The sequence below is a fragment of the Acromyrmex echinatior genome, chromosome 7 (assembly GCF_024713525.1).
Source record: "Acromyrmex echinatior isolate Ae372 chromosome 7, ASM2471352v2, whole genome shotgun sequence".
Taxonomy (NCBI): domain Eukaryota; kingdom Metazoa; phylum Arthropoda; class Insecta; order Hymenoptera; family Formicidae; genus Acromyrmex; species Acromyrmex echinatior.
The window spans coordinates 1,608,008-1,633,299 of record NC_141858.1 but is presented as its reverse complement, the minus strand read 5'-3'; the positions used below and the strand labels follow the sequence as shown (position 1 = coordinate 1,633,299).

Here is a 25,292-nt window from a genome sequence, read left to right as displayed (position 1 = left end):
GTTCCGATTGAGTCCGCCGTGAAATACCTGGATTTGACTCTGGATTCGCGGTGTACCTTCCGGGACCACTTCCGCCTTCTCCTGCCCAAAGCCTGGGGAATGGCGATGGCTTTGGCGCGTCTGACTGCCAACATCGGCGGTCCTGGCGAGCGACGGCGGCGGTTGTATGCGACGGTGGTAATGTCGGTCGTCCTGTACGGTGCGCCGATTTGGGCGCAGACTGTGGCGACCGAGGGATCCTGAGGGATGTGCGTAGGCTGCAGCGGCAGCTCGCCCTCAGGATCATTCGTGGGTATCGAACTATCTCTCACGATGCGGCGGCAATACTCTCAGGGATGGTTCCCTTTGATTTAATGGCGAATAGGCTAAGGAAGTCTTACCTTCGTCGGCGAGAAATCGTGACCCGGGACGGAGTCATTGCGCCTCGGGTGAGCCTGATAATAAGCGAAATTGAGCGTCGCCGCTCTGTCTCGAGGTGACAGGAGTGCCTCATGGAGTTGCCTGCGAGCGATCCCGGTGCAATTGTGCGGAGCGCCTTCGTGGAGGACCTGGGGGCATGGGTGGGGAGGGCGCATGGTGCCCTCACTTACCGCGTAACCCAGGTATTGACGGGGCACGGGGTTTTCAAGTCCTATCTATTTAAGATAGGACGGCGGGACTCACCGATCTGCCTCTTTTGCAGAGCGGCGGTAGACACGGCGACCCACACTCTTTTGTTCTGTCCAGCCTGGGCGGAGCAGAGGAGTGGGTTATGTAGGGGAGGGTTATGCTGTAGGGGTAGTATGTAGGGGTCGAAAGGACCTTCCGGCCGATGGGGGCTATCGTGCGTTCTCGCGAAATATGGTCCGCTTTTGCAGAATTTTGCGAGGTTGTTGTACGGCGGAAGGAGGAGGATGAGCGGGCTCGTGAGCGTGGACTTGATCCACGTTGGGGTGCGCTGGTCTCTCCTCCGAATCTGCATAGCTCTGATGATGAGCCGTAGTGGCTCAACGCCGCTTGCACGTTTGTGCATGCGATGTACATATATTCATGTAATTAAATAATTATGTATGTATATAGATGCGTTTCGAGCGATTAAGTGTAATTTTTTTTATTTAGGTTAAAGTTTTGTACATATTTGGTGTGATTCGACACCTAACTCTGTACACTTGCGGAAAGGCTTGCACTGCGCTGTCGTTATTATTATAATACTGTATGGCGATAGAGGGCCTATTAGCTCTGTAGATTGGGGGGGGGGGATACCCTGAAGATATGCAAGTATGCGGTTCCGGGGTACCCTTCTTTTGTCTGTGCGGTAGTACGCAAAAGGGGGGAGTTTTTAATCGGTAGGCGGCCGCTCCGGTGTATCCTTCGCGATCACGGGGCGGTCGAATCCGGCACACCCAATGGTGCGGACCTGGGCATCTTCCCTCCCCGATGGATGTCCCTTCGGGGTCCCCCTCGGGTGAGGACTAGCGAAGATTTTCTCCTCCCTCGTAAAACAAAAAAAAAACAAAAAAAAATTTTTAACAGTGAATGTAAAAATAACTAAGAACAAAACGTGGATCCCTAAAATCAAACCCCAGGCATTCCTGCTACGGGCTGTACAACCAATAGTTTCCGAGATACAATTTAAAAAATGTTTCTTATTATTTTTTACCAAAACTTTTTTTTAAAGTTTTATGTAAATAGCTCAAATTCAACTACTCCTATGTAAAAAGTATATATTATCAAATCAAAAGGTTTTTAAATTCTTTATAAAATCGTTTTTTATTGAACGTCATACGATGAATAATTACCGAGATAAAAATAACTATTCTCAAATTGTAATACGTTTTAATGAATAACTTGCTTGTGATTTATCGCACATAAAAAATGTACATAAATAATCGTATAGCTTATAAAATTAGCTTAAAAAATTAGCTAGAAAATGGTTTTAAACATCATGTAATTAATATTTTCCGAGCGTTTCAAAGATATTATGAAACCCTCAATTTATGTTAAAGTGAGTTTATCCAGTGTTGGAACGTATCTAGATAAAAGTATTTAGATACAATATCTAGATACAGTATCTAAATACTTTAGCTGTACCTGAATGCATTATCTAGATCCTTATAGGCAGAGATACCTGTATCCATCTAGTTATTTTTTGATATAGTATCTTTTAAGTTTCAGATATATAGATATAAAGTATTTATACATAAATACTATCGCCATTAATGGCTCCTGCAGAGACAGGACATAGCAACGCTTGCCGCGCGGCGAAGGTTGGCGCGATAGCCAATCAATGTCTCGTCAATCAATTGTCGATAATGTCAGCGTTCTTCGATTACTTCCGGGCCCTATCTATGAGGATGAAAATTTGCCCAGGGTTGACGGTCTTTAATAGTATCTCGTCGGTACCTAAAGAGACTATGCCACGTAATCAGTTTGCCATTCTATTCCTACGAAACTCTTAAATGATAACACTGATCGCGAGTGGTGCGAAGCTCGAGTGACGTGAGCCGCGAAGCACGACAATTCTCTGTTTGATAACAATTGCAGTTTGCGACGATCAGTTACGATTTTGCGAATAATGGTTATCCTAGACCTTTACTTTTACTTATATTGTGTGTTAAGACAATTCATTTTTTTTTTTTTGCGTATTTAAACTTATCAGTCCAAGTTAATTAGTAATACAGATATAAACGAATAAATACAAAATGTCCTCAAATTATGATGTAAATACTAATGTCATTGCTATCGTCGATGACGTCGCTGATGACTTTCCATTAATTTGTAATGGAAAATTTTTTACACTCGTACAAAACAAGAGCCACAAGAAAGATTCTATTAGATTCTAAAGATATTAACAATACAACTGAAGCGAGTAAAGTCGTTGCAAAATGCATGTTATACCCTAAACATACATTGATAAGTGGCTCAAAAACATCAACTGGCAATTTTCATAAGCATTAAAAGGTAAGGTATTGATATATTTAAATATTTAATTATGGATGCGTTCCACTTTCAAGCAATTCTACATGTGCTCTTTGTTTTCTGTTTCTTGCCTTTTTCCTTTTTTGCGATCGTTTTCGATCGACAATTGCATTTCTTACTACGTGTTTTTTTGTTTTTTTCGAAATTCGTTAAAGCTTATTCTACAATGTGCTTTTCGTTTCTTGTTTCTTGCTTTTTACTATTGGGAGTACAATTTAGTTAGGTCCGTTTTCCAAAAGATGGCTCCGGCTGTTGTGAATGGTTCATAGTAACAGCTGATTTTGACGTTTTCAGAGAGGTTAGACATCTGCTAATAATATTTAGTTTATATCGCTTTAAGTTTCATACAAAAACTTTGATTTTTACTGTGTTTGAAATGTCGAAATTTGTGTTAACCAAGCAGCATTTGCGAGAGATTCTAATTTTCTGCTTTAATTGGAAGAAAAGTGCAGCTGAAGCTCATCGAATGCTTGTCGAAGTTTATGGTGACACTGCTCCAACTGATAAATCATGTAGGGAATGGTTTCGATGTTTCGAGGATGGAGATTTCAGCGTTAAAGACAAGCCTCGCTCTGGACAGCCAAAAAATTCGAAGACAAAGAATTAGAGGCATTACTCGAAGAAGATCAGAGTCAAACACAAGAGGAGCTTGCAGAATCATTGGGAGTAACTCAACAAGCCGTTTCTGCACGATTGAGAGCCATGGGAATAATTCAAAAACAAGGAAATTGGATGCCTTATGAGCTGAAACCGATAGACGTTGAAAGGCGATTTTTCAGTTGCGAACAGCTCAGCTTCAAAGAAAACAAAGAAAAGGTTTTTTGCATCGGATTGTGACTGGAGATGAAAAGTAGATATTCTACGACAATCCCAAAAAGAAAAAATATTACGCTAAGCTCGGTCAATCGTTGCCATCGACCTCAACATCAACACCAAAGCCGAACATTCATGATTCGAAGATCATGCTCTGTATCTGGTGGGACCAAAAGGGTGTTGTTTACTATGAGCTGCTGAAACCTGGCGATTCCATTACGGGCGATCGGTATCGGCTACAATTGATTCGTTTGAACCGTGCATTGCGAGAAAAACGGAATACGAGCAAAGATATGACAAAGTTATTTTTCTTCATGACAACGCTCGGCCTCATGTCGTAAAAGTCGTAAAAAAATATTTGGGAACGCTCAAATGGGATGTTTTATCGCACTCGCCATATTCTCCGGACATTGCTCCTTCTGATTATTGGTTGTTCCGAAGGATGCAGCACGTTACCGGTTGACTTCTTTCGCAGAAATCGAAAATTGGCTCCAAAATTAGATCGCCTCCAAAGACGAGTCATTTTTTCGAGATGGAATTCGAAAATTGCCTGAGAAATGGGAAAAAGTAGTAGCCATTACTTTAATTAATCTGTTCATTCATTTTGTTTTGAAATAAATGCATTTTTGAACATAAAAAAACGGACCGAACTAATTTGTACTTCCAATATTTTTTGTATCTTGTCTTTTTGCTTCTTATCTCGTTTTTCGTTTTCTGTTGCTCAAGATAAACGTTAACGAATTTCAGAAGAAATAGAAAATACATATCAAGAAATATAATTCTTGTCGATAAAACGATCACAAAACAGAAAAAAGCAAAGGTAAAAAGCAAGAAACAGGAAACAAAGAGCATATTATAGAACAATCGTAACTTTTATCTTGAGTAACAGGAAACGAAAAACAGGATAAGAAGCAAAAACAAGGTAAAAAATGGTAAAAAATGATAAAAAGAGCAAAAAACAAGAAACAAAAAGAAGATTAGCTTTTAACGTTCGCAATGCTCGCAAACGTCATTTCATCCTTGTTGTCATTAAATGTTAAACAAGAATAAAAATAATGCTTGCGAGCGTTACGAACATTAAGTAAAATATACACATAACTATTAAATTACATAACTGAAAAAATAGGTAACTTAATCCTAATTTGTTGCTTACTTAATATATTAATAAACGCAAAAAATTATCAAAATTGTCTCTAAAGCATTGGCCTCTAAAGCATGAGAGATTGATTTAAAAATTATAATTCAATTTATTTTATATTGTGTACAAACATGCAAACATTTCGATTTACTTCATCAGTGCTCAGTACAAATATTAATTAATTCCATCTTATTATAACAAATATTCAGACTAGAAATTAATTCCCTGTTGCAATGATAACATAAATTCACTCTAAAATTTAAATTTTGATCTTTCGCTTTGAACTACGCAAATTTTGTTCTGACAAAAGTCATATACAATTCTGAGCTTATTTATTGATAAATTATTTATTATAAATTTTTAGTCTGAATTTTGTTATAATAAGCAGAATTAATATCTGTATTGAGCTGGAAACTCAGTAAATCGAAACGTTTGTATTGTGCACATTGTACAATATGAAATAAATTGGACTGAATTTTTAAATCAATCTTTAATACTCGTTATAGATAACGATTTTGATTATTTTTGCGTTGCACATTCATGAATCAAATTGTCAATTAATCCTAATAAACTATAGGAATAATTAGTAATACCTGACATATCTGATTGTAATAGTGATTTAAAGTATTATGTAAAGATTAGAGTAATGGATCTTTAATACGATTAATATGATTTTTTATTATGTTAGAGGAAACATCCTGAGGCAGCTGCACAGTATAACACATTAAAATTGAGAAAGATCCCATGCCAAAAAGTATCTTTGAAACGTAGCAACTCAACTGATAGACATGCTGGTTCTTCCAAAGTACTTGTAACACCATTTGAAAAATGTAAAAGATATAGCAAACTCCCAACTAGTGTGGTATGTAATTTTTATTTGTACTTCAATATTTTAGAAATGGATTTTAATTTTTAGAACTAAAATTTTAGAACTAAGATCTGCTTTGACCGAATATAGGAATTCTCTTATGTAAACAATATTAAGGCTCCTGAGTCGCTGCGATCTGCGGTAATACTGAATCGTGACATCAAAAGCGAGAAACAATATCAATTTTTATTACGTGTCATTTGTAAATAATGATAATCTGGATAAAACTGGAAATGATCACTTTAAAACACTTGTAAAAATGAAAGCTATCCTTATCTGACTTGGTAGTCAATAAAGTTATAAAACTAATAAAAAAGGCATATGAAGTTCATTTACTCAACGTGTATGCATAGCCTATTTTCACTTTATGTGCATTTTATAACTATTTGTGCTGCCATGGCAGGTAAGGATAGCTTTCGTCTATTTTTACGTGTTTTTAAGTGTTTTAACCTCGCAAACACAATAGGTGTAGTAAGACTTAAAAAATTAATAGTAATAAGCCTTAAGCAATCACGGTCGAATGTAAGAAGAATAATCGATTATGATTGGTCTCAAATCCTTGAGACTTACTACTCTATTGCGTTTACAGAATAAAACGATCTCATCATTTCATTTTATCTAAATTATCTTTATTTACAAATGACACGTAACAAAAATTGACGTGTCATTCTGATATTATTCAATATGGCTGCGGAGACCGAGAGGTCAACCATTATTAAAAAATGTACAGTGATTGCTAATTATGGCAATACAACACTTTATTGCTAGTATTGCTATTGTATTGTTAGTATTGTTTTCATATTGCCAGTAATGCTGCTTATTCCTAATATTTTTATTTTATTGTCAGTATTGCCAGAATTTCCAGTATTAAATAGGTATTTCTAATGTATTCTCAAACAACACAGTCTAAAATTGTGCCATAAGGCGTCTTTAAATCGTTTTTTAGATGCAAAAAATGTCTTATGACTCCATGATCCGATTTTAGATACCCGATTTTGTTATCTGGGTTATTTCTTTTTTTCTATTTTTTTTATTATTGTTAATAGTGTCAGTATAATTTAAAAAACACGTTTTTGAAAGTATACTTACTTTGTTTATTTAAGAACTATATTCCAATAATAAGTTACTAAAAATTGAAAATTAGTAAAAATCATCAATGAATTTAATTGAAGGAACAAAATAAATTTATTATTTTTTTTAAAATTAGAAAACAAGGAACATAAAAAACCACAGCACAGGTTGTCGGTTGTGATAATCAAACTTACATCAATGAAAAAAATTTTTTAAGCGTTTATCAATACAACATATCAATCAATAAATAATTAAACGTTTCGGCCACAATCTGGCCATCTTCAGTAATTAAAAATCTTCTTAAGACGCAAATTTACATTTAGTTGAGTTAAATACAACAGTCGGTTGTTAAAATAAAATAAAAGTGTTTTTATTTGTGTGAAAATGCATCGTACGGTAATCTTACAACGCCAGTTTTCATATCCGGACAATGTAGAACAAGAATTTCCAGATTCTAATCAGAACAAAATTGTATATCGTTAATCTCTTATACTCGAAACATAAAGCATAGACGCGTTACCTGTTTTACAGCCAAAAAACTAAGCGGTGAATCTCAAATATCACTTTCGCACACTTAAAATTTAATCGTGATATTGTGTGTTGTTACTAGTCATAACATGTATTTTACCACTATTTATATACTGAGTCAAAACTCTCGAAAGTTCCAGAACAATTATTGAAAGAAAAGGAGAACCTACCTAAGAAAAGGAAGATAAATATCAGGCAAATCTTCCGTGTCACTTTGCTTATTGATACCTCTTGTTTGTTTTTTTTATATGTATCATTTCCGAAATTCTTCTTTTAATCAAAGATTGTTCTGTTCTAAAATTTCTATATTCTTCCAATCCAAGTCATGCATTCCGCTAAGACGATGACGCGAAACAACAGAGATCTCAGAAGACGGTTTCCTTACATCCGCTTTATGTTCCCTTATCCAAGTTTTTAACTTTCGTTTTTTTTTTGGCCCACGTATGATGATCCGCAGTTTTGACAGTTTATTTTGTAGACTAATCCGCTTTTTTCATACTTGGAAAGAGAATCTTTTCCCGTCTTAATAAATTTGTTCATTGTATTCATAGGTTTATAGGCTATATTAAACCCATGAATATGTGAAAGTTTTTTGAACTTTTCAGATACACCACCAAGATATGGTATCGTGAAAAATTTTTTTAAAACAAGATTCGAATTGTTTTCTACACGTTTCTCTTCCAAGTTAATTTTATTCGCTAATGTTTTAATTCTGTTGTTTATGGTGGAGAAAACAAATTTCAACGGATAACCGTTACACAAGAATACATTAATTAGTTCAACAATGTTTTTTTCATGGAATTTAGGATGAGACAAAAATATAATTCTATCAAGTTGACCGATGATAACACCTCTTTTATGTATTAATGGATGATTTGAAAAAAAGTTTAAATATCTTCCCGAATTAGTAGGTTTTTTATAGATATCAAAGATTTTCTTTCTTTCTTGTTTCATTAATTTGACGTCTAAGAAATTTATACCATTTTCGTCACCATAATCAACATAAATTTTAGTCTTTCGTGATAAGTGTTGAACAATTTCAGAAATTCATCAACGCTCTCTTTATGCGCGGCTAATAAGATGTCATCCACATAACGAAAATAAAAAGATAAAACAATATTATTCTTGGTAATAATTTCTTCTTCCAAATCTTGTAAAACCATATTAGCGAGTATCGGAGACAAAGGAGAACCCATTGGCAAGCCGAAAATCTGTTTAAATATTTTATTGTCAAACGCGAAAAATGTGGAGTCAATTATGATCGTAACCGCTTTGATAAATTCGTGCAAAGGAATTGAAGTCACATTACCAATGTCATTCCACCTATCAATTCAATACTTCTTATAATTCAGTCGGAATATTCGTGTGCATGGAAACAACATCGAAGGATACAATACTAAAATCCATGTCCATAGCTTTGCCATTAAGTTTATACACTAAGTCTAAGCTGTTCTTTACATAGCCAAAATTATTAACCATATTCTTCTCCAATATGGTTTTTAGAAAGGTCGCTAAAGGATAAAAAGCGCTGTTAATGCAACTAGCAATTATTTTTAGAGGGTGACCTTCCTTATGAATTTTTGGCAGTCCATATATCCTGGGAAGTTCGCCGTCAGAAACGTACAATTTTTTATATACATTTGAATCAATATAACCTTTGCTTTTCCAATATTTCAATGAATTTCCGATTTCTGCGGTAATTTTATTTGTAGGATCTTTTTTTATTAAAATGTATGTGGAATGATCATTAAGAATGTCATACATTTTTTCCTTATAACTATCACGGCTCAAAACCACAGTGGTATTGCTTTTATCAGCTCTAGTGATTAAGATATCTGTATTGTCTGAGATCAGTCTCTTCACCTCCGCTACACCTTCACTCAAGACAGTGTTTTCAAACGATTTGATGTTACATTTATTAATAGATTTTAAAATCTGAACCGTTTCATTTCTAATATTTTTGCTTGTGTCATCATCAGCTTTGAAAAGGTTACATTCCACATATTTGATAAACTCACATGTAACCACCTCCTTATTCACCAAATTGTTAGATAAATTAAATTGCTGACCTAGCTGTAATACTATAATGGCTTTATCAGAGATGTTAAAATTGCTTAAATTTATTAGCCAATGTTCGTTAATGTTACGTATATCAAACGACTCGTTAAATATATCCGGAGTGATGTTAATATTGTAACCTGAATAAATTTTATTCAAATTCGTAACCTTAGTCAAAACTATATTAAATTTTGAAGGCGGAACGGAAGCAACAACATCCACCTCAGACTCCACCTTTCGTGAAATGTTGTAATTAATGCTGTTAATTTTTAAAATTTCTTGTCTAGTATGTTTGGCCCGCAAATTCGAGATTTTTTTGGCAATTCTAATCTGTTCTTTTTTCCACAAAATGTTGAAATTAATCTCCTGTCTTCGAAAGAATGAAAACGCTATGTTATGAAGTAAATTATTTTCAATTCTTCTGCACATACTGAGTAATTCAAATTTAGTTTGACCTAGATGTTGTCTTAAATTGCTTCTGAAGAAATGCGTGCGAACTTACAGAGCGAATTTATATACTAGATTACAAATACAATTTCTTAAATCGTGCATAAAAGAACAATTAATTCCTATTCATATGTATAAGCTTATATGTAAAGATAACAACAAATTATTTCGGTTTTCGAGTGAAAGAATTGACAGAATTAAACACATATTTATATTTAAATATTTACGTGTAGAACTACAAGACGCCTACAAACATCTATTAACATCACTCCGGATATATTTAACGAGTCGTTTGATATACGTAACATTAACGAACATTGGCTAATAAATTTAAGCAATTTTAACATCTCTGATAAAGCCATTATAGTATTACAACTAGGTCAGCAATTTAATTTATCTAACAATTTGGTGAATAAGGAGGTGATTACATGTGAGTTTATCAAATATGTGGAATGTAACCTTTTCAAAGCTGATGATGACACAAGCAAAAATATTAGAAATGAAACGGTTCAGATTTTAAAATCTATTAATAAATGTAACATCAAATCGTTTGAAAACACTGTCTTGAGTGAAGGTGTAGCGGAGGTGAAGAGACTGATCTCAGACAATACAGATATCTTAATCACTAGAGCTGATAAAAGCAATACCACTGTGGTTTTGAGCCGTGATAGTTATAAGGAAAAAATGTATGACATTCTTAATGATCATTCCACATACATTTTAATAAAAAAAGATCCTACAAATAAAATTACCGCAGAAATCGGAAATTCATTGAAATATTGGAAAAGCAAAGGTTATATTGATTCAAATGTATATAAAAAATTGTATGTTTCTGACGGCGAACTTCCCAGGATATATGGACTGCCAAAAATTCATAAGGAAGGTCACCCTCTAAAAATAATTGCTAGTTGCATTAACAGCGCTTTTTATCCTTTAGCGACCTTTCTAAAAACCATATTGGAGAAGAATATGATTAATAATTTTGGCTATGTAAAGAACAGCTTAGACTTAGTGTATAAACTTAATGGCAAAGCTATGGACATGGATTTTAGTATTGTATCCTTCGATGTTGTTTCCATGCACACGAATATTCCGACTGAATTATAAGAAGTATTGAATTGATAGGTGGAATGACATTGGTAATGTGACTTCAATTCCTTTGCACGAATTTATCAAAGCGGTTACGATCATAATTGACTCCACATTTTTCGCGTTTGACAATAAAATATTTAAACAGATTTTCGGCTTGCCAATGGGTTCTCCTTTGTCTCCGATACTCGCTAATATGGTTTTACAAGATTTGGAAGAAGAAATTATTACCAAGAATAATATTGTTTTATCTTTTTATTTTCGTTATGTGGATGACATCTTATTAGCCGCGCATAAAGAGAGTGTTGATGAATTTCTGGAATTGTTCAACACTTATCACGAAAGACTAAAATTTACTGTTGATTATGGTGACGAAAATGGTATAAATTTCTTAGACGCCAAATTAATGAAACAAGAAAGAAAGAAAATCTTTGATATCTATAAAAAACCTACTAATTCGGGAAGATATTTAAACTTTTTTTCAAATCATCCATTAATACATAAAAGAGGTGTTATCATCGGTCAACTTGATAGAATTATATTTTTGTCTCATCCTAAATTCCATGAAAAAAACATTGTTGAACTAATTAATGTATTCTTGTGTAACGGTTATCCGTTGAAATTTGTTTTCTCCACCATAAACAACAGAATTAAAACATTAGCGAATAAAATTAACTTGGAAGAGAAACGTGTAGAAAACAATTCGAATCTTGTTTTAAAAAAATTTTTCACGATACCATATCTTGGTGGTGTATCTGAAAAGTTCAAAAAACTTTCACATATTCATGGGTTTAATATAGCCTATAAACCTATGAATACAATGAACAAATTTATTAAGACGGGAAAAGATTCTCTTTCCAAGTATGAAAAAAGCGGATTAGTCTACAAAATAAACTGTCAAAACTGCGGATCATCATACGTGGGCCAAAAAAAACAAAAGTTAAAAACTCGGATAAGGGAACATAAAGCGGATGTAAGGAAACCGTCTTCTGAGATCTCTGTTGTTTCGCGTCATCGTCTTAGCAGAATGCATGACTTGGATTGGAAGAATATAGAAATTTTAGACACAGAACAATCTTTGATTAAAAGAAGAATTTCGGAAATGATACATATAAAAAAAAACAAACAAGAGGTATCAATAAGCAAAGTGACACGGAAGGTTTGCCTGATATTTATCTTCCTTTTCTTAGGTAGATTCTCCTTTTCTTTCAATAATTGTTCTGGAACTTTCGAGAGTTTTGACTCGGTATATAAATAGTGGTAAAATACATGTTATGACTAGTAACAACACACAATATCACGATTAAATTTTAAGTGTGCGAAAGTGATATTTGAGATTCACCGCTTAGTTTTTTGGCTGTAAAACAGGTAACGCGTCTATGCTTTATGTTTCGAGTATAAGAGATTAACGATATACAATTTTGTTCTGATTAGAATCTGGAAATTCTTGTTCTACATTGTCCGGATATGAAAACTGGCGTTGTAAGATTACCGTACGATGCATTTTCACACAAATAAAAACACTTTTATTTTATTTTAACCGACTGTTGTATTTAACTCAACTAAATGTAAATTTGCGTCTTAAGAAGATTTTTAATTACTGAAGATGGCCAGATTGTGGCCGAAACGTTTAATTGTTTATTGATTGATATGTTGTATTGATAAACGCTTAAAAAATTTTTTTCATTGATGTAAGTTTGATTATCACAACCGACAACCTGTGCTGTGGTTTTTTATGTTCCTTCTTTTCTAATTTTTAAAATTATAACCACTTTTATTTAAGATATATATTATTTTTTTATTTTACATAATTCGAGACGTAATAGACAGTGATTCCCTTAGTGGTTGATTCTTCGGCAGAGACTACTCAAGAGTCTTAAACAAAGTGTCTTTAGAATTGTAAATGTGATTATATAACAAATATGATATAAATGTTTATACGGAGCAAGCGCTGGATCTTAATTGCTTAAATAATTTTATTTTTTGCAATAATTTTATTTACTGATTTTATTGTAATATGTTATATTTACCAACATTATTAAAATCTTTTAATAAAGATGCTTACGAGCAAATTATTAAAATGCTAGGTAATTTAATTTGTGATTTTACTATTCAGTTATGTTTCAAGATCGAAAAATCAATTCGGCGCGCAGTTTAAATGATTACATAGGTAGTATATAAATTTCACATAGAATTATTTAAGCAACTAAGATCTTGTTTGTCCGATATAGACATTTATCTTATTTAATTTGATTTATTCTCATTGTTCTAAAATATATATTGTATATAGGTATACTCTCTAAATCTCTTGAACGAAAGTAGCAAATTTTCATTCTTTTAAAGTAAGATTTCATTGTTTAGGAGTGAGATTCACTCTAAAGAAGTGGAATCTTACTCCTTTTTTTGGAGTGAGGCTTCGTTTCTTGAAGTAACTTTCACTCCAACAAAGTAAAATCTTACTGCAAAAGAATGAAATCTCACTTCTAAAGACTCTTTAAGAGTGAGATTTCATTCTTTTGCAGTAAGATTTCACGAGTGAAAATATTTTCATTTGTTTTCAGGATTGGCTCAATTTTCAGTCTTTTGCGAGATTCCACTCCAAAAGATTTAGAGAGTAATATTAATTTGATTATTAATATACAGAAAAATAGAAATGACAAATATTTGTATAAAGTATTGTTTATTGCAGATTAACGAATTAATTTGTAACTACACAGTGGAAGAAATGCTGCCAATTTCTACGGTAGAAAATCAATCATTCCAGAATATTATTTCTGATTTGTTTGGAGAAATTCACCGTGTCGTCAAACACTTAAATTGAAGCGTCAAACGCTTTAATTGACAAGCAAAAAGAGGAATACATAGAATCTTTTAAAAATAAACTTCGAACAATTCGTTATGTGTGCACTACGGCTGACATTTGGAGCACTAACAATAAAAATTACATGGGAGTAACTTGTCACTATTTGGATGAGCAAAAAGACATTCAACGATTCTAGCAAACAAAAATTCTAGTAAACAAATGAAATATTGTCACACACATTTGCAAATTGTTAAAACTCTGTCAGAGCTTTGTACAACATTAAACTGGAACAAATTGTAGGAAGTGTCATTGACAATGCAAAAAATTTTGGAAAATCTTTTCAAGTATATATGCTGTATCCGAAAACAATAATGACGAGTTAGATTTTTTAAATGATGAAAATATTTCACTTGACGTACATGATATTTCTAATTTTTCAAATATTACAGAAGATTTGAACTTCCAAGCTGAAGATGACGATATAACGCTTCCACATCATTACCGATGTGCTTCACATACTTTAAATCTAATAGCAACTAAAGATTCAGAAAAAGCATTGCAAAATACTGCTTACAAAAGAATGTATCATGTAACACTTGCCAAACTTACTGCCTTGTGGAATTTCACTCATCGTTCTACTTTAGCTTCCGATGAAATAAAAGCCATTTGCAATATGAAACTAATTGCCTTGCCCCACAAAGTGGAATTCGTTCTATGATAATATTAACAGAGTGCTATTATTAAGAAATCATCTATCAGTAATTTGCGAGAAACTCCAGAAACCTAAAAGCATTGAAATCGAGTTTCTAATTGAATATGTCACCGTAATAGGACTGATCGCAAAGTCTTTAGATTTTCTACAAAGTGAAGACATTTGCTATTTATATATAGGCTACATAATTCCTACCTTACTTCAAATTAAAAAAAACTTTAAATTCACTAAGTCATCTAATTTAATGTATACCGCTCAAAAATGCTATTCTTGGTATACATACAAAATAGTATACATACAAGATATAAGAATATTTTGAACTTGAACAACAAACCCTACATTTTGGCAATGATTTTACATCCAAAATTTAAATTGAGATGGCTGAATAGTAGCGATAAATACAACTTAGTAAACTTTATTTTTATGCGAATGTGAAAAGTTGGATAGGAAGTAAACACAAATGAGGAGAAAAACTTTTCAACGAATGATGATGAAAATTTCTGTCATGATTTCATCAAGAATTCCAATACAAATAATTCAATAGAAAAGCAAAACGTTATACAAATGGAATATTTACGCTACTTTGAAGATAAAAACAAGACTGTTGAATCGTTACTAAATTATAATTTAATTCAAAAAGTATTTAGACAGTATAATACTATTCTGCTGTCTTCAACACCCATTGAAAGGCTGTTCAGTGCAGGTAGCCAAATTTTAACTCCAAGAAGAAACTGATTATCCGACACAATATTTGAAACTTTATTAATGTTAAAAAAACAGAAATAGCGATGTACAACATTACAAAGTTATGTTTTGTAATCTCCATGTTTTTTGAAGATATTAGAGAGATCTCTATGTCTTTTTAATACGTTTGAGACATTTTTTTATATACATATTAAGATAAACAAATAAAGATAAAATGTGATATTTAATTTACATTGCTTATTACTCTCTCCTGTTTTCCCCCTCAATTTTCCTTTTTTTTTTGGTTGAAAGTACCTAAGAAGTATCTAAATTTTCAGATACTTTTTATTTATATCTATCTAGGTATTTATATTTATCTAGGTATAATTGTGAAAAAATGTATCTATACTTATAATAATATCTAAATACTTTTCCCATACAATACCTATATCTATATTTAGATACCTTTCAAACGATATCTGTTCCAATACTGAGTTTATCAATACAGGTACGCAATTGAAATGGACAAAATAATATTTGTATTTTTTTCAAAATTTATATGTATTTATATACGATCCTAGTTGTGTATCACTTTCCCAAATTTATCTTTGGAAAAACAGCTTCGAGAAATGTTATTTTTTTCAACATTTTCTAAAAAAACGTGTTCATCATTATTTTTTTTTTATAATAAATATCAGTTTTAACTGGGATTTAATTTAATAAGAAATAAGATATATCACACAAATTGAAGCTTAAAAAAATTTTCTATAAAATGCTTTTCCTTCTTCTCTATCCGTTAATTTTTGTGTAAGAGATAATTTGAAGGAAGAGTTTTCTGCAATGACTTTTTGACTAAAAATTATAATTCATAACTTGTACTCAAACGTTATATTTGGAAAAATGTTATGATAACGATACTTTCTGACCACTTAATAGATAATATTTCCTTGAATTTGGTGTTTATTATATTCATATTTTGGTGTTTATATTCATATTTTTAGAATCAATAGTTTCGAAGATATAACTACGACAAATATGGTTTCATTCAGACCGCTAACTCTGATAGTGACTGGCTGGTGCTGCAGAAGCTAACAAGTAAATCTATCCAAGTATTACACTGCGATTTTAATAAGCTTTGAATATGTTGTAGTCAAACACGTATTTTTTTTTTACGTGCGGCCGTTAAGAGTGTCTCGAAATGCCTCTCGCCTCCTCGATTTTTGAAAATTTTCAAATTTGTCTTATAGCAAAACTTTATTATAGCATGTTTAACAAATACAACCATGTATGATAAAGTTATTTTGCGAAGACGCATTTTTCAGAAATAAGCCAAATACACCTTCATATCGCCATTCGCGTACCCCATCCGTGTTGGCTGCATAGCGCCTATTGCTATGCTTATTTTCTTTTTTATAAATATATTCTAAATGTTATGATTCTTGCTTCTTATACATATATTTTTCTAATATTAAATTTTTTAACATTTTTAAGTTTTATTAACTATAACATTTTTTTAATATTATTATATACATATTATTATATTTTATAACCTTTTGTGGGTTTAATTTTATCACTATTGACAATTTGTATAATAATCTGAAAAAACGTCCAGAATTTTTGAAATCAAAGAAATGCTGCATGCATTTTGATTTTGTGCACCAAGCACATCTAAAAGTTGCTATATCATGATGAGAGTCACAAATAGACTCACAATATAAAAAAAAAACTTTAATAATTTTTTTCAACAGATTCCGCAGGAATCGTCAAAATATTTACTTCTTTTCCATATTTACCAATGGGGCTAAATGTGGGACGAAAATAAATATTTTAACTTCTGTTGGAACGATCGATATGGTTCAACCATTGGACGTTTAGGCATAGAAGAATTTTTTAAAACATTTTTTAGATATAATTATATTATATAATTATAATATAAATTATAATTATAATATAAATTTACATTTAAGAAATAATATTTTAAAAATTCAATCGTTTATTCATAATAAATTTTCATCTCCCAGATTTGTAAATCTTTTTAGTTATGCGTGGTATAAAAATAGTAACATTGAAGACAAACTAATGCGAGACATCTGTAAATTTTTGTTTTGAAAATTGTGTGTCCGTAATTCCTATTACGACATAGCAATTTTTAGATGTGCTTGATGCACAAAATGCATACAGTAGGGCAGACCGGGGCTAGTAGACTCATTTTTTAGTTTTGAATTTTTTCAAATGAAATTAAGAGACTTATCGATAAAATGAATTCTACATCAGTTACTACATACATTTAACTATCTAATATTTTAAAAAAGGAAAACTCACATGAAAAAAAATGCATTTTTCTAATGCATTTCACCTGAGTCAACTGAGACCGGGATAAGATGACTAATGGTATGGGTAATTTGACTAATAAAGTTAAAGACGAATGAAATTAAAATAAAGATTAATACATTTTAAGCTACATCTTTGACTACATATTAATAAAACTTTTATAAAAATATATTTTAAACACAAATTTGTGCTTTGCAAGGCAGAATAATGCTTCTTTTTGCTAAATTCGTTTCTCGCAAAAACACATCGAATGAGTTTTATCGAGATTGGACGTGAAAAAACTATTATAACATTTACCATTGAAGTAAATCTCTTTAAGGGAATGCAATATTGAATAGGTACTATAAGAGTCATCACTAGATGAGTCATACGTATAGTCCCGTGCTATGTGATTAACCTACTATCCCCCCATCCGTTAATTTTTTTAAACATTAACAATAAACGATAACAAAGATAAACAAAAAAAATCTATTGGACTTTATTAAATATGAACTACGCTTACTATCTAAATAAAAATCAAATACCTTAGATAATCATATACGATTATAAAACAAAAACTTTAAGAATAAAAATATAATACTTACGAGTACATTTTCTTAAATTGCGTAATTTCCATCGTAGATGTATTTGCAACGAGATGTTACAGCAGACTAAGCAGCAGTCGCTGCTGACAAATTTACGCGTGTCTCGCGTCTTTTGTTTTTAACGTAGCCTCGATTATTTTACTTACCCCTATAATCTATTAACCCTGATCTCCCCTATTTCATTGACCCCCAAAAATTCTCGTCCTCCATTATTGTACAAATTTTCACAATGAAAAATTCAATAAAATTAAACTGACAAAAGGTTATAAAAAAATATAATAAAATTAAAAAATGTTATTTAATATATAAATAACATTATTTTATATTATTTAAATGTATATTTAATAAAATTTGAAAACATTAAAAGAATTAATGTTAGGAAAATATATGTATAAAAAGCAAGAATAGAACATAACATTTAGAATATATTTATATAAAACATTTTTAAAAAGCAAGCAATAAGCGCCATTCAACGGATGTAGCACATAAAACGCTATGAGCGATATATTTAGCTTATTTCTGAAAAATGCGTCTTCACAAAATAACTTTATCATATACGGTTGTATTTGTTAAATATGCTATAATAAAGTTTTGCTATAAAATATATTTTAAAATTTTCAAAATCGAGGGAGCAAGAGGTTTAAAAAAGACATTTTCGAAAAATCTGAGTGAATGTTATAAAGTACATTAAAAATCATAAAACTTATATTTGAGACATTTTTTAAATATTTTACCGCTCCAATCGTATTAGCTCAGAAAGATAAAAATCGATTTTGTTTAAAAAGATGTTTCACCCCTTAAGGGGTAAGGGGCCGTAAGGACATGTACAGAAAAATACGTATCTCTTACTTTGATCTAGACTACTACTATTCAAACCTTATTAAAATCGGAATGTAACATTTGGATAGGTTAATATCACTACTTACCTGGATAGGTAGTACTTGTAAGTAGTGATATATATTTCTTTTTTGATTCTCCCATACCTTAATCATGAAAATGTAAACATAACTCTTAGGACACAATCCAAAGATATGTGCATACACAACGGATATTTCTAACCTGACATTTTCTTTTGCTTATCTCGGGTTGTAATGTATTAATTTTAATTAGTTTTTTTAAAACTAATTTTCAAACTAATCGTTTGAAGATTGAACAAGAATTTTTGTGCAAGAAGGTAAAAAAAATCGCAGTACAAAAGATATTTTGCAATAAGTAAAAAAGTATCGAATAAAAACATGCAACTTTCAATATTGTTCTATTGTATACAAGGTGATCATTAAAATCCGGACAAATTTCAATTTAAATTTTCCGCTATATTGTGCCTCCGCCAAAGGTTGTTGGCGTCTGAGGAAGTCTGATGCTTCTAGTAAATAAACAGTCATATTCTCAAAATGGCTGCGATGTTGAAACCAAGTGCGGAGTATAATCGAAGAGCCGCGATCATCGAAGGCCTTCGCTCAGCAACGAAATACTTCGGAAATAATTCGGTTTTTTGGATATCCAAGATCAATCATTTAAGACAAAATCATACGACTTTAGAACAGATCAGCGAAGGTTCCAGTATGCCAGCGAGGAAGAGTCACTCGAAAGAACGCACCGCGAGGAAGTCGCCTCACAGTCATTGAAAGGGTTCAAGCGCTGATTTCGGATGACTCAGGGCAATCGTTGCGAAAATTAGCATCGATTGTTGGTGTAAGCGAGCCAATAATGCATCGAATTGCCGAAGAGAATCTTCGATACAAATCGTACATATTAAAGATACGACAGATGCTCTTTGAAGCTGGCAGGACAAGCCGAGTTGCTCGCCTCAGTTCCCATTCTGGCTTCCCAACAGTTCAGATTTAAATCCCTTGGACTACTACGTATGGAGCGTAGTTGACTTTCATGAACAAGTCTCAGCGTCCCAATGTGACGTCATTAAGGATCGCTATTGAGGCAGCATTCGTCAGCATGGATAGTGCTACATTACAGCGTGCGTGCGAACGCTTCAGACTGAGAATAGAGTCATTCAAGCTAATGAGAGATACATCGAATAATTGTGCTCTACAGGGATTTTTCAAGTGAGATGTAAAAGAATTTTTTGTAATATTTAATTTTTCATTAAAAACATTTTATTTAAAAAATATTAATTGTTCAATTTGTCCGGATTTTGGTGATGCACCCTGTATATACTATAACCCTGTATATAAGGATTAAAATTGTTAGGGTCAAATACAACGTAAAAAATTCAAAACGGTCTTTGATCCAAAATAATCCATTTGTAATACTTATTAAGAAAGTTTTTCTATAAAGGCTCGTCTACACGACAAGGCATAAAAACGCGACGCAAACATAGGCACAAGCTCAAGCGTAGATGCAAGAAGTCTGTGTCATGCTCTTCTACATGTGAACACGCGAAGCAAGCGCGTACGAACGTTTAAATATTGAAGTCGTGATACAAATAGATGATGAAAAATAAACTGCTGCGATTTTTTATATCTACTAGCAGTATTAGCAGTAGTGTAAACATAAATTTAGTAGCTAATATGGAACCTGATAAGAAAATAAATATATATATTTCATATTCTGTTCATATGTTGTTCTCTATTGATTCATTATTACTTTCGTCACAATTATCAGGAGATAATAGTGCCATTGTAATAATTTTCTTTATCCATGTTTTCAATGATCCAAACCGTGTAACTAACTAGATTAAGATTAAAATTTCGACAAGTAAATCTATTTTTCGTGACTCGCCGAATTTAATGAAACATGGTATATTTGTAGAGCAGACGAAAATAATAGACATGTATTTTTTTATATCGCCAACAGTGCAGATTTTAGGATACAAACTATCCTTATAGTGATAAGCACAAGTACTTAATTTTTAGCATTTTAACTCACTCTGTTACAGCTACTTCTAAATTTTAAAGATAAGAAACTTTTATTTCCTGAAAGAAAATCCAGTATAAAAAATATAGAATATAAAATGGCAGACAAAATATGGCGACCTGCTGAAAGAGATACATCTTATCTCATTCTTTGCCGATTCCAGGAATAATCAGTGAGAAGATGGCAAGAATTCCCATTTCTTTTTTTGTTTTTATTTATTATTATTGGGAGTACAAATTAGTTCGGTCCGTTTTTTTGTGTTCAAAAATGCATTTATTTCAAAACAAAATGAATGAACACATTAATTAAAGTATTGGCTATTACTTTTTACCATCTCTCAGGCAATTTTCGAATTCCATCTCGAAAAAATGACTCGTCTTTGGAGGCGATCCAATTTTGGAGCCAATTTTCGATTTCTGCGAAAGAAGTCAACCGGTGACGTGTTGCATCCTTCGGAACAATCAATAATCAGAAGGAGCAATGTCCGGAGAATATGACGGGTGCAATAAAACATCCCATTTGAGCGTTTCCAAATATTTTTTTACGACTTTTGCGACATGAGGCCGAGCGTTGTCATGAAGAAAAATAACTTTATCATGTCTTTGCTCGTATTCCGGCCGTTTTTCTTGCAATGCACAGCTCAAACAAATCAATTGTAGCCGATCACCCATAATGAAATTGTCAGGTTTCAGCAGCTCATAGTAAACAACACTCTTTTGGTCCAACAGATACAGAGCATGATCTTCGAACCATGAATGTTCAGCTTTGATGTTGATGTTGAGGTCGATGGCAACGATTGACTGGGCTTAGCGTAGTATTTTTTTTTTAGGGTTGTAGAATATCCACTTCTCATCTCCAGTCACAATCCGATGCAAAAAATCTTTTCTTTGTTGTCTTTGAATTAGCTGTTTGCAAGTGAAAAATCGCCTTTCAACGTCTCTCGGTTTCAGTTCATAAGACACCCAATTTTCTTGTTTTTGAATTATTCCCATGGCTCTCAATCGTGCAGAAATGGCTTGTTGAGTTACTCCCAATGATTCTGCAAGCTCCTCTTGCGTTTGACTTTGATCTTCTTCGAGTAATGCCTCTAATTCTTTGTCTTCGAATTTTTTTGGCTGTCCAGAGCGAGGCTTGTCTTCAACGCTGAAATCTCCATCCTTGAAACGTCGAAATCATTCCCCATGATTTATCAGTTGGAGCAGTATCACCATAAACTTCGACAAGCATTCGATGGGCTTCAGCTGCACTTTTCTTCCAATTAAAGCAGAAAATTATAACCTCCCGCAAATGCTGCTTGGTTAACACAAAATTCAACATTTCAAATATAGTAAAAATCAAGGTTTTTATATGAAACTCAAAGCGATATAAACTGAATATTATTAGCAGATGTCTAACCTCTCTGAAAACGCCAAAATCAACTATCACTATGAACCATTTGTGGCGTTGCGAGCGTTAGTTGCGGCGCTGCGAACGTTAGCTGCGGCGCTGCGCGCGTCCGTCGCGACGCTGATACGGTCGTTCTTTCCATGATTCTTCCCATTCTCTTTCCGGCGTCATGGCGTGCCGCGTGCAGACCTCGTGTAAGTCTCTGCGATAGTCAATAAGTTAGAACTCGGACGTTAAAGCTCCGAATTACTTTGTGTATTCCGCGAGGCCGATACCGATCATTATTCATGTCCGCGATAATTATTAGCGTCGTCAGATAAATTCTTAGAGTGTATTTTCATAGTTCTAGTATTGTAACTCCGCGACACGATGCCGGTATCCGAGCCGACCTTACACGCGCAATCACGTCTCTACCTTCTAATCAACATTTGTATTCAGTATTTAGTTAATTAGGCATTAAGTGTGTATTAAAACGCCTCATGGCATAAAATCAGAAGCAGTGCGTAGCGCTCATTCTCAACCTAACTTTTTCCCGCCATACGTCCTTCGCCGTGGTTGGTAACCACCGGCGCCATATTGCGTAGCACGCGATCCAATAGCCACAAACTGGTGACCCCGACGTGATCGCGCGGTGTTTTTGCTGTTGTTTGCGCGTGTGTGACTTCGTGTGTTCGACCTTACGCGCGCATCTAAATAAACCGCCGACATGCCTGGTGGCTCTAGCGATTCCCCGGCGTGCAATCCGGACGGCGGCGCACCATCGCGTATTATCGAGATACCCGCGCTTTCACGAGTCGGTATTAGGTCCATACCGTTCTGGAAAAAAAAACCAGATCTTTAGTTCGTGCAAATGGAAGCTCAATTCCTCACCGCAGGCATAACGGTAGACGACACGCGGTATAATTACGTAATACAATGTCTCGACGACGATTCCTTGACCGAAGCTAGTGATATCATACTTAATCCGCCCGCGATGGACAGATACGCCGTGCTAAAAGACAGGTTATTGAGAAGCTTCGCGGACAGCGCCGATAAAAAATTGCGCAAATTGTTAAACGAAGTCGACCTAGGCGACCGTCGCCCGTCTCAATTGCTCCGCCGCATGCGGGATCTCGCGCAAAATGGCGCATCGGAAGAAGTATTGAAATCGTTGTGGCTGCAGCGCTTGCCGCAACAGGTACAGGCGATATTAGCGTCCAGCAAGCACGAGCTGGAGGAACCAGCGCAATTAGCGGACCGAATCACGGACGTGCTTAGCCCCAGCGCCATGGCCGTCGCAACGGTTGCGCCGACGAACAGTAACACTAAAGACGCACAAATATCCGCGCTTACTGAACAAGTAACTAAACTAGTAGCTCATTTATCGCGCGACAGGTCGCGGCCCTCACATAATTCGCGTCGTAGAAGCCGCTCCAAGTCCCAGCCCACGAGCAAGCCGTGCTGGTATCACCAACGCTTCGGCGGCAGAGCGCTCAAATGTACGCAACCGTGCAGCTGGAAGCCGACGTCAACGGAGAAGGAAAACTAACAGCCGAACTATCCCCGACGGCAGGAAGTTCGGCGGCGGTGAACCGTTTAATGGTGCGTGACCGTGTCACCGGCACCAATTTCCTGGTAGACACGGGCGCCGACGTCTCGACCGTACCCGCCTCAAGGCGCGACCTTGCGCACTTAGATAAGCAGGTACTCTACGCTGCGAATGGTACGATCATCTCGACGTACGGGCAGAAGCTACTCCGGCTTGACCTCGGATTCCGCCGAGTGTTCCAGTGGCCCTTCATCATCGCAGAAGTGGACACCTGCATAATCGGCTCGGACTTCCTGGCGCGCTACAATTTGCTGCCTGACATCCGGCATAAGAGGCTTATCGATGGCGACACGCTCTTCAAGATTAACGCACAGCTCGTCTATAAGACAGTACCAAAGCTGACAGCCTTCGCCGACGACTGCCCTTTTAAAGAATTACTAAGAGAGTTTCCAGAGATCACTCGAACATCGGGTACGCACAAGCCAGCCGCACATGCGGTAGAACACGTCATCGAAACAAAAGGGCCCCCGGTGTCAAGCAAAGCCAGACGACTCTGCCCGGAGAAATTTAAGGCAGCCAAGCAAGAGTTCGAATATATGATTCAACAGGGCTTATGCAGGCCTTCCAAGAGCCCTTGGGCCAGCCCACTGCACCTGGTCAAGAAGAAGAATAGCGATTGGCGTCCGTGCGGGGATTACCGCAAGCTCAACGAGGTAACCGTCCCGGACCGTTACTCAATTCCGTTTCTTCAAGACAGCACACACTTTCTTCATGGTAAAACAGTTTTTTCCACGATCGATCTAGTACGCGCATATCAGCAGATTCCAGTTCGCGAATCGGATATTCCGAAAACTGCCATCATCACATTCGGGCTTTTCGAATTTCCGTATATGACCTTCGGACTTCGTAACGCAGCTCAAACCTTTCAACGATTCATGGATCGAGTAACCATAGGACTCGATTTTTGCTTTACTTATATTGACGATATTCTAATCGCTTCGCAAAACGAAACTCAGCACAAAGAGCACCTAAGGATTCTGTTCGGTAGACTGCAACAGCATGGAATAGCGATCAACCCGAATAAATGCGTGTTCAGGCAGAAGAGTGTCAACTTCCTTGGACATATGATCAGCGCCAAAGGCATCAAGCCCTTGCCCGAAAAGGTTCAAGCAATTGTTGATTTCCAGGAACCAACCACTGAAAAAGGACTTCGACGATTCCTGGGAATGCTCAATTTTTACAACCGGTTTTTAAAGGATATCGCAAGTATACAGGCGCCATTGTTAAAAGTAATTTCTGGGTGTAAACGCAACAACAATGCGAAAATCGAGTGGACTCCTGAGCTCAAGCAATCCTTTCGACGAGTCAAGGAACATCTTGCTCAAGCCACCTCGCTCGCATTTCCGGACAGCAATGCAACACT

The 25,292-nt window shown here is 34.6% G+C and overlaps 2 protein-coding genes and 1 long non-coding RNA gene across 13 annotated transcripts in view; 1 reads left to right on the top strand and 2 right to left on the bottom strand.

Moving 5' to 3' along the window:
* The window catches only part of Ack-like (activated Cdc42 kinase-like), a 343,307-nt gene that overhangs the window by 75,943 nt on the left and 242,072 nt on the right, over window positions 1-25,292 (bottom strand). The gene's annotated exons all lie outside the window — the stretch shown is intronic.
* Window positions 1-25,292, bottom strand: part of LOC147908935 (uncharacterized) — a 55,048-nt gene that overhangs the window by 14,234 nt on the left and 15,522 nt on the right. The window lies entirely within an intron of this gene.
* LOC147908936 (uncharacterized) lies at window positions 18,643-23,944 on the top strand. Its single transcript, XM_087407587.1, has one exon. The coding sequence runs from the start codon at window positions 23,192-23,194 to the stop codon at window positions 23,867-23,869; it is 678 nt and encodes a 225-aa protein (XP_087263713.1). The 5' UTR covers window positions 18,643-23,191; the 3' UTR covers window positions 23,870-23,944.

Excerpts from the sequence above, each read along its gene's own strand:
- LOC147908936 (XM_087407587.1), top strand. The coding sequence starts at position 23,192 with ATGGAAGCTCAATTCCTCACCGCAGGCATAACGGTAGACGACACGCGG.